The sequence below is a fragment of the Dictyostelium purpureum genome, assembly GCF_000190715.1.
Source record: "Dictyostelium purpureum unplaced genomic scaffold DICPUscaffold_98, whole genome shotgun sequence".
In the NCBI taxonomy this organism is placed as follows: domain Eukaryota; phylum Evosea; class Eumycetozoa; order Dictyosteliales; family Dictyosteliaceae; genus Dictyostelium; species Dictyostelium purpureum.
The window spans coordinates 71,663-82,442 of record NW_003519435.1 but is presented as its reverse complement, the minus strand read 5'-3'; the positions used below and the strand labels follow the sequence as shown (position 1 = coordinate 82,442).

At 21.9% G+C, this 10,780-nt stretch overlaps 3 protein-coding genes across 3 annotated transcripts; 2 read left to right on the top strand and 1 right to left on the bottom strand.

Moving 5' to 3' along the window:
• Positions 1–2,990: 2,990 nt before the first annotated feature.
• Positions 2,991–3,311, top strand: DICPUDRAFT_78258 (uncharacterized protein; the record flags this gene model as incomplete). The annotated part of the gene is made up of 1 exon (XM_003287360.1): positions 2,991–3,311. The coding sequence occupies one exon, from the start codon at positions 2,991–2,993 to the stop codon at positions 3,309–3,311; it is 321 nt and encodes a 106-aa protein (XP_003287408.1).
• Positions 3,312–3,612: 301 nt separating this feature from the next.
• Positions 3,613–5,816, top strand: DICPUDRAFT_151509 (uncharacterized protein; the record flags this gene model as incomplete). Its single annotated transcript, XM_003287359.1, has 3 exons — positions 3,613–3,977; positions 4,005–4,125; positions 5,796–5,816. The coding sequence occupies 3 exons, from the start codon at positions 3,613–3,615 to the stop codon at positions 5,814–5,816; spliced, it is 507 nt and encodes a 168-aa protein (XP_003287407.1).
• Positions 5,817–8,030: 2,214 nt separating this feature from the next.
• DICPUDRAFT_78256 (uncharacterized protein) lies at positions 8,031–9,490 on the bottom strand (the record flags this gene model as incomplete). Its single annotated transcript, XM_003287348.1, has 5 exons — positions 8,031–8,593; positions 8,717–9,048; positions 9,109–9,200; positions 9,266–9,338; positions 9,411–9,490. 5 exons carry the CDS (start codon positions 9,488–9,490, stop codon positions 8,031–8,033), a joined length of 1,140 nt encoding a protein of 379 aa, XP_003287396.1.
• Between the last annotated feature and the right edge of the window lie 1,290 nt (positions 9,491–10,780).

The window sequence follows — 10,780 nt, the reverse complement described above, 5'->3', positions numbered from 1 at the left end:
TATATATACGTATTCATAATTATATTTATTTTTAAAATGGTATTTATTTTAGTTAAACTAAAACCTCAACAAATCCAAATCAAAAAAAAAAGGTAGAATTTTTTTTTTACTTTTATTTTTTTTAAAAAAAACATATTATTCTACACATTTTCTAAATTAGCTCTATAAATAGACCCAAAAAATAACTAGAATGCATCAACACTAGGTTTTACAATGCTTTTTAATCCTTCGTTTTTCTTTCTTTTTTTTTTTTAAAAGCAAAGTTTTTTTTTTTTTTTTTTTTCATTCTAGTTAATATAAAATAATTTCTTAAACCTTCTAATATTACCCATAAAAGATTCTACCATTGAAAGTAAAGTTTTTGTGAAAAAAAAAAAAAAATTGTTAAAATAAAATTGAAAATATTTTATAATTTTATGAATTATTATCCTTTTTTTATTTTTTTTTTTTTTTTTTTTATTCACTTTTATTCTTTTTTTTTAAATCTTCCAAGTGATACAAAAAAGGATAACGATAAAGATAATTTTCAACCTCTAATTTATACTGAAAAATATTATTTTTAAAAAAATAAAATTAATTTAAAAAAAATATTTAATTTTAAAAATGTGTTTACATTTGATTATTATAAAATAATAGATGTGTGACTATTTAAATTAAAAATGTGTCTAAATTTGTTGATAATTATAAAATAATATATGTTTGTCTTTTTCTAATAAATGTGATATATGTTTGTGATTATTATAATAAATTTGAATTGATTTTAGAATTGTTGTTATATCACATAATGATGAAATAATGATGAAATAATGATGAAATAATGATGAAATAATGATGAAATAATGATAAATCATGTCCTCGTCGAGATTAAAAAAATAACTAGATCTTGTTATTTTAAAAAAATATATTTCTTTTATTCAAAACTCCTAAACAGACTAGAGAAATAGGTGCTTTTCCTTCGTTGATCTTTTCTACTATCACAGTAATTTGTTTTTCCGTGATATCATTGCTGAGTTTATCTATGATCATTTTGTTAACTGCTACATGCCAAGTTGATAGTGGCTCCATGTGAATTTCTTTATTGCTGGTTCTTTCTTGGTAAATTTCTTTGTTGTATTTTGCTCCTATGTTTGCATCAGTATTTACCTGTTCATTTTCTGATTTTTTAAGTGAGTTAATTATTGCTGCAGATTCCCTTGATTTAGGTTTAGCTGTTGTATATTTGTTTTGTTTTGTTTGTGGCTATTATTGAGATAATTAGTTGAGCTTTTAATATTATACATTAGTTGATCAGCTTCAACAAATACAATTACAAACATGGTTCTTTCTTTCTCTTTAAAACATACATAAATATCTGCACCTACTGAATTCCATAAAAATTCATTATTTAGTTCTAAAAAACTTAATATAATTTCAACATTAGAATCTTTCTTTATCGGCTCTGCTATTAATCCAAATGATTCTTTATTTTCATTATTTTCTATTAACCAACTAATTAAAAATTTCCAAATTTATTATTATTGATTTATATATAAAGTTTGATACTTACAAATGTATTTGAAGCTTCCCCACCTAAAAATTTTTTTTTGCTTTAAACCATTGCATAGCTTCCAATCAAATTTGGGAATTCATCATTGATCCTAACTTTATCAAAACATACAGGTCCAAATATTTGAATATCTAATATTAAGATTATTGTTAACAATTTGACATTTTATGTTTAACCCTTATAGTGTCGAGAAAAAAAAATTTTTATAAAAAAAAACAATATTTTGGCAAAGAGTTTTTTCATGATTACAAATAAAAAATAATATGATTTTGAGTTAAAATAAATAAATATATTATAAAAATATATTTATTTTAAAGTTTATTTAAAATTTTATAGTTAATTGATTTATTATTTATATTCTTTGATTAATTAAGCTTGAACAACTTTGAGTTTTGGATTATGGAACGCAACATTGCAAAATTCATGGAGCACTTTATGACATCGAGATAAAATATAAATTTCTTTAATAGTTTATACCCATTACTGCACATATAACAAGGACATCTTTCTTTTTTATTTTCATCAATTGTAATATTAACTATCAAAGTTAACTGTATTATTCATATTTGTGTGACAATAAAATTTTAAAATAAATTTGAATTTTTTATGAAACTTTAAGGGTTAAAATGATTTATTTAATATCAAATTAAAAAAATTTAAAAAAAAAGAAATTAAAATAAAAAAAAAAATAAAAAAAAAAATAAAAAAAAAAATAAAAAAAAAATTGAGTTTTTAAAAAAATTTATTATAATATCAAAAGCATAACAAACCCCAACACAATTTGTATTGTAAATTGGGCTTTTTTGTTCAAGATTCGAAATCACAACATTTTTTTTTTATCTCCATTTGTATTTCACAAAAAGATATTATTTTGATTGTTTTTTTGAAAATAATTTTTTTTTTTTTTTAATTTTTTTATTTTTTCAAATATTAAATGGGTTTTTTTTTTTTTTAAAAAATGGTTGATGATTTAAAAAAAATCTTAATTTTAAATTTTTCTTTTTTTTTTTTTATTTTTTTTTTTTTGGTTTTTCTTTTTGATTTAATTTTATTTATAATCTTCTTTTTATATTATTTTTATTCTTTTAATAATAATTATTATTATTTTTATTTTAATATATCAAAAAAAAAACAAAATAATTTTTTTTTTTAACACTTTTTTTTTTAAATTTTTGAAAGAAAATAAAAAATTTAAAAAATAATAAAATTATTTCACATTTTATTTTTTGTGTGGGAAAAATGCGCATAATAAAATTACAAACATTAAAGTCAAAAAAGAAAATATTATGAATATTTTAATAGCAAGTTATTGTAATGAAAGAGAAGATATAATAGAATATTTAATCAAAAAACATAAAGATGAAATATACTCAAAAATAAAATATGAAGTATTAATAGATCCATCAATGTACAATAGAAATAATGTTAAACTATTTGAAATATTATGAATATTTTAATAGCAAGTTATTGTAATGATAGAGAAGATATAATAGAATATTTAATCAAAAAACATAAAGATGAAATATACTCAAAAATAAAATATGAAGTCTTATTAGTTCCATCAATGTACAATAGAAATAATGTTAACCTATTTGAAAATATTATGAATATTTTAATAGCAAGTTATTGTAATGATAGAGAAGATATAATAGAATATTTAGTCAATAAACATAAGCAAAAAATTAAAAAGATCCAAAGAGCATTTGGAGGAAAATTACCAAAGGAGGTTGTGTGCAGCACTTCAATCTATCTAAAATGGTGGTAAATTAAGCGAAGCAATGAAAATTTTTAATTTATCAAGAGGGTGTTCGCATAAAAGGAATAAAATGTGAGATATAGTTTTCGAAAACCAATTTATAAAAATGTAAGTTATAATTGCATTATTTAATCATGAAAAAATATTTATTAATTTCAAAAAAGATGAATTAACAAAACAATATGAACAACAGTATTCCACATTTAAAAATGAATATGAAACAAAAGTCAAATTGTATGAAAATAATCTCAAAATAGCAGAAAGTACTTTTGAAGAAATGAAAAAAGAAAACGAAATACTCAAAAATAATATGAACATTAATGAAATTGCAAAACAACAAATTAGCATGCATCAACAACGTATAACAAATCTTGAAAATTACAACAAAAAGTTATATAATGATTGCGTTGATCTTTACGCATATAACCAATTGTTAATCTCTGAAAACAATTTCGCAAAAAATGATATTGCTGCCTATCAGGAAAAAACAGAAAATCTGGAAAGCAATTTCAATAAGTATCTTCAGGTTAGACAAGAAATAATTGAAAAATACTGTTGTAGCACCAAAGTCATTGCCCTCGAAAATAATAAACTTAGGGAACAAATAAACAGCCAAGACAAATACTGTGCTTCACTATTAAAAAAATGTAATGAAAGAATACCATCTTCAATTTCGTAAGAGAGCGGTTTGTTAAAAACAAGTGGTTCTTTATTTTCGCCTTCATCATGGATTTCACTAAGATGGTTTAGAAGCTCTGTTGAAAATTTTGGAACAGGCTTCATAACTTTTGAAAACTCTTGTGAATCTGAGGAAGTGAAGAGAGTGAGATTTTTTGTCCCATCTTCAACAACTTCGTGCTGATACATGTACGAACTAGCAATCGTAAATAGATAAACAAATTTACCAATGAAAATTTTCTTAGGTATCATGATTTTCGCCTATACCGTCGATTGGAAGTTAATTTTTTTCACTGATGAATGTTCTTTTTGCTCAAAAGATTTGCATAGAAGACGTGCACTTGGCCAAGAAATGAGGAAAGAATAGTTTCTGTTAAAGAAAATTTATCTGAATCCTCTATTAGGTTTTTTACAATCGGTTAGTTTGGCAAATTTTCTTATAAACTTGGAAAAGAGACCAATAGGATTCCAGATAAATTTTCCTATGGTACATATTCCTCAAAAAAAAAAAAAATTATTCCAAAAAAAAAATTTATCTTTATTTTTATTTAATTGGTTAATTAAAAAAATTTTAAATAAAAATAAAATAAAGGCAGCATTTATTAAAATAATGAAATCTGGGTATTGACGCACAACTATATAATTGGACATTGTAGTGAACAAGGATCATTACTTAATAATAATCAACAATTATAATAGTTTATTAAAAAAGAATTTTTTAAAAAAATAAATTTTTATACATTATAAAAAAAATTAAAAAAATAAAAAATAATAAAAACTTTTTAGTTTTTGAATTTTACAAAAACATAAACATTTCATATAAATTTTATTTTATTTAATTATTTTATCTTAGTACCTTACAACATAACGGATTTACTGAAATCTAGAACTTGTGTCAAGTAAGTTGTTTAGGTTTTTTGGGAAGCTGCCGGATAGGAACCACTAATTTTTTCTTTATCTAAAACCATTCGATGATACCATAGTTGCTTGGCCAGAACAATGTCTGATATTTATCAAATGAAAAAACTCATTGTCTATTGTTTCTATTTTATTTTTATTATCTATAATTTACTATATTATTACTAAGATCTATACTTTAAGCTATAATTAATATTTATATATTTTTTTTATAATGTATGTTATATAAGAGATAATAACCTTTTTTGAAAAAAAATAACCCATTTTTTAATTTACCTATAAAACAAGAAGGGTAAAGTATGTGCAAATGGGAATAATATAATATAAAAAATAAATATATATATAAATTTATTTACAAAAAAATAAAAAAATATAATAAAATGATTAAAAAAACAAATAAAAATATAATAAGTTGATTGGCTTGGCTGATCTGGATACGAAAAAACTAAGCTGATTGGCTTTGGCTGTACAAGAGAAGGAGGCTACAAATTTAAGTTTGACTGTATACAAATGACTTTTGGTTGCTAGCTTGAATTTAATGAAAAATAAATAAGAAGGAGGCTACAAATTTAAGCGTGACTGTTTATAAATGACTTTTGATTGCTAGCTTGAATTTAATGAAATATAAATTCAAAAAATCTTTATATTGAGCTTTAAAAAAAATATAATAAGCTTAGCTGATTGGTTTTGGCTGAACACAAAAAGGAGGCTACAAATTTAAGCTTTACTGTATACAAATGACTTTGAATTGCTAGCTTGAATTTAATGAAAAATATTTATATTGAGTTTTAAAATTTATTTAAAATATGAAATAAAAAAAAAAAAAAAATTTTGTTATAATTTTTTTAATATAAAAATAATAAAAAAAGTATAATAATTTCCTTTTGAAATTTTTAGTCTAAAGCAATCATAATTTAAAATATGAAATAAAAAAAAAAAACTATTGTTATAATTTCTTTAATATAATAATAATAAAAGCATAATTATTTCCTTTTGAAAATATTAAAGATCAGAATCAAACTGAGTATTTTTTGGTACTTTTTAATATATAGCAATCATATCTTTAATTTTTTCATTTTTTTTTTAATTAAAAAAAAAAATTTATTATAAATTTCATTTAAATAATTAAAAAAATATAAAAAATATAAAAAAAATAAAAAAAAATATATATACAACCCCACACACTTGCTTTTATGATTGCTATAGATTAAAATTCACCAAAAAAGGTACACCCAGTTGATTCTAACAAATCAAACCCAAACAAAGTTATCAACCTCACCAATTCAATACTAAACTAAACCAGTTTTGGATTTTTAAGCTATAACTCCAATATGGTTTTTTCGTATCATGTAATGTATTCATATACATTTTAGAATTAAATGAATATTACAGTTATAATTATATCTCAACTAAATAATATATTTATATTTTCCTTTATTTTAAATAATTTATTATTTAAAATTAAAAAATTAAAAATAAAAAAATAAAAAAATTGAAAAATTTAAAAAATAAAATTTTATTTTTTAGTTTTCAGTTTTCTGTTTTAGTTTTCACAAACAAATAATTGTATATTTATTTGATTTTAGAATTATTTATATTTATTATTTATCTATAACTAAAGTAGCTCCATCTACATTACACTGGGTTTCGAATTACAATCAAAATCACCGGGAAGATAAAAAGTTCGTCAAAAAATATACGAGACCATCAGGGGTCGAACCTGAGACCTACCGGTTCGTAGCCGGTCGTTATATCCAACTAAACTATAGTCCCTTCGATGAAATATTATTTTTAAATAGATTTTAGCATCTTTAAGATGATTGTTATAAATTGTAGTCACCATTTAATTTATATGATATTTTCATAATTTAAATTTTTGTTATATTATTATTAAACTATTACAAAATATTAATGTTATTAACTTTAAATAAAATGTTTAAATATGGTATCTTTAATTTAATTAAGTAATTTTGTGGTAATTAATTATAGTCCAAAAAAAAAAATTTTATAATAATTTTTTATTTTTTTTTTAAATTTTTTTTAAAAACAAATAGGACAGAATATTCATAAAATATAGAAAAAAAACAATTGTTTTTTTAGAGTTGCAACTTATTTCCATATTTTAATTTTGTGTATTATGTTTTTTTATAAAATTTTAATCTTTTTCGATAAAGTATCTGGTATTGGGTGTTTACTATATGTTATTCTTGATAGTGCAAAGGATTTGAGGAAAAACAAGAGCACCAAATCAGTGCAATATTCTCTCAAACTCTATATAAATAAATCGAATATTTTTATGATTATTGATGAAATCTTTCAAGAGATGGAGAGACAGAAAAAAAACTAATAATAAGTATTCACAAGACAGAAAAAAAACTAATAATACTCATTTACAATTTCATCATCTGTCCCCTCTATACAATTTAAACAGCAACCGTTAAACCATCAGCTAAACCAGTTCCACCTCACAAGCTATTTTTAATGTCGCAATGCCAACATCAGAAAACAAAACTGCCGCTTCCTCACCATAAAATAATACTGCACCAAATTCATCACCAGTTACAAACTCATCCACCAATAAAATACTCTTTACAACCACCACCAATAAAATTTGATTTTTTTTAATTTGATTTTTTTTTTATTTTTTTTTTATTTTTTGTGTGGGTGTCATAATTAAGTTTTTTTTTATTTAAAAATTAATTTAAAAATAATTTATTTTTTTTTTTTTTTTTTTTTTTTAAATTTTTTATTAATATTTTTACCCGCACATCATGGATAGTAAAAAAAGAAAAAAAAATGATACAGAGAACAATAACACCAATAATAATGCTAATAGCAATAATAATAATAATAAAAAAACTTGGATTCCAAAACTGCTATAAATTCATACACTGAATCTTTCAAGACCTTTCAGATGAATATATTTAATCAACCATATCAAGAGTCTTGAATGTTTGATTTAATATATCATCTGATAGGTCTTGAAAAATCCAGTATATGAATTTATAACTTTAAATAGATATACACCCCGAACCACATTTTTTTCATTTATATGCAAAAAATAAAATTACTTATAAATAAAAAAAAAGTGGTACACAAAAATATTTGGTTAAAAAATTTATTTAATATTATCTAAAATTGATTGAAATAATTTTTTGATATAAAATAAATTTGAGTTATTATTTGTTTATTCCCATCTTCGGGTGGCTCTATAGGCTTTAATAGAATTGATTGTACTTTATTTTGACTGTATTTTATTTCTGTTCTAAAGGAAAACTCTATTTCTTCATCTAAATTTTGGTTGACCAAATTGTTTAAAAAAGATTTGCATTCTATAATCTTTTCGTCTTTTCCTGTGGTATCAGTTTCACGACTATTATCATTTATTATTATTTTATTTTTATTAAAATGGTTATTTAAACTATTAATTATTTCTTCTTTATTATTACTACTGTCGTTATTAAACTCTTTCATTAAACCTTCTCTATAAAATTTCCTTCTTTCTAATCTTGTTAAAAAATCACTATTCTTATTGTAATTACTATCATTACTATTATTAATTTTTAATTTTTTATTATTATTTATACATGATGGCTGAAAACTATCATCTACTATCCAACCCATAACCCATCTATGTGTATTTCCTTGAGATAATTCTGCTGTAAAAATTTTGAATTGGGTAATCCAAAATTTTTCTTTAGTAAATCCAATAGTGGTTTTAAATTACATTTCCTACCAACCATTGAGCTGTAGAATTTGATTTTTGATTTTAAAACAATGCTTTCCTCAATTATCTTTTTAATAAATAAACTCTCCACCCTCTGTAACCAATTCATTTGCTGATCCTGTGCATGTCGATTTTGGGTTTATATTAGTTTCGCTTAAATCGTTGAAAAATGGTGGATTGCATAAACAAAAATCAAAAACCTCTTCATTTTTTTCTTCATCTTGGTTTGCTTGAAAATAGTTGAATAATATCTTTTCTTTGTTTTCATTTTTAAATAATGATATTTTGGACTCTAATGAATTTAATTCTATATTCTTTTTTGCAAATTTTAAAGAGCTATCATCGATATCCAATCCTAAAAAACTCCAATTTTTAAATAATTTAACACCTAGTAATGGAAATATAGATGATGCACCTGTTCCGCTAATTAAAACAATGTTGGTAAACTGCACTTTATTTAAAAAGTAATAAAAATATACATACATATCAATACCTTTAACTACATTATTTACATCAATACCTAAATTATTTAGTTTTTCGTTTAACCAATCTTTAAAGATCGAGTTACCAGAAGACTATTTATGTCCAACTATAACACTTAGATCAAATTATTTAAACCAAAATCATGGTCTAATAAAACTCTGGTAAATTCTCTTGTTGCATTTGGATCTTTCCAATCTATATTATAAATCTTTTCAGCTTTATTAACTATACTAAACAAAATTATAAATTGCTGTTGGTATCATTATTATGCTATTTACTAATATTAATATTAAAATATTTACAATTTATAAAACGAGGGATACTTATTTGCAAGTATTTTGAAATTTGGTGGATTATATCGATAAAAGTTTTGAGGGTGCATTTTATCGTGTCTTTTTTCTCTTTTTATCAATCCATTTTAAAAGATCTTCATTATTTCCACTTTGCGCTTCATTACCATAATTCTCTGTAATCATTGTTTTATTTATTAAAAAAAAAAATGAAAAAATAAAAATTAAAAAAAATTAAAATTTTAATTTAAAAAAAAAAAAATTTTATTTTAATTTTTTAAATATTCAATAATTTTTGTATAAAATGATTAAAAAAAAATAGAAAAAAAGGGTTAAAAAAAATTTAAAAATGGTGGAAACCAAACAAATTATGATGTGTGTATTCATAATTCTAATATTTATTTATAACATACTTTTGTGCTTAATTATTATTATCTTTGTTATTGACTATTTATTTATATTATTGTTAATATATATTTATTTACAACTTTTATTTGAACCAATTGATAATGGCAGTTAGGCAGATTTTAATAAATCTTTATTTCCATTCATTTCCTATTTTGATTGATGTTTTTTTCTAATAATTATATGAGCAATAAATTGATTTGCATAAACTCAATCAATATCTACAACAATTGAAGAGCCTCCTCTATTACTATTCATAAATGGTTGAAAAGTGGAATGGGGCAGAGGTATTTTTTGTGTGGAATAAAAAAATTTAAAAAATACTAATTTTTTTATTTAAAAATTAAAAAATTTAAAACCGTGATAAAAAGTGTTTATACTGCTGGTTTATGAATTTTGGTGCGATTGTTGATGTGGTGGTTGTAAAAGGTGTTTATACTGCTGGAATGTGGCGGTGGCGGTGAAATAAAATGTTTTGAACTTTAAGATGCGTGGCTCTGATTTTTGGTTATGGTTACCCTGAAGATTTTCGTGCACTTTGTTGAATATTGGATCAAAAAAACCCTAATGTTAGATTAGAAACTTTAAACTGAAAACTTATTGATTTTGAAAAATATAGAATTTGAATTAAATTAAAAAAGTTATAAAGTTAAATGTTAGTTTCTTTTATATTCAAATATTATAATTATCAAGTAAATATCTTTATTATAGTTACCTGGTTGAATTATTAGCTGCTATGTTGGACTGGAACATTTAGTATTAGTTTGAACTTTTTCTTGCATTTTCTGTAGAACTGAACCATATAATGCCATATTTATTATTTTGATGTAGACGTGGCTAATTTTATAAACTTTGGATGATTTAGAAAACTGTAATAATTTCTTGAAACAATGTAACTAATATTTAACTCTTTACCTATTTCATTTAATGAAACATTGAATAAAGTATGTAAACTATTAATTTAATCGCCATCGATT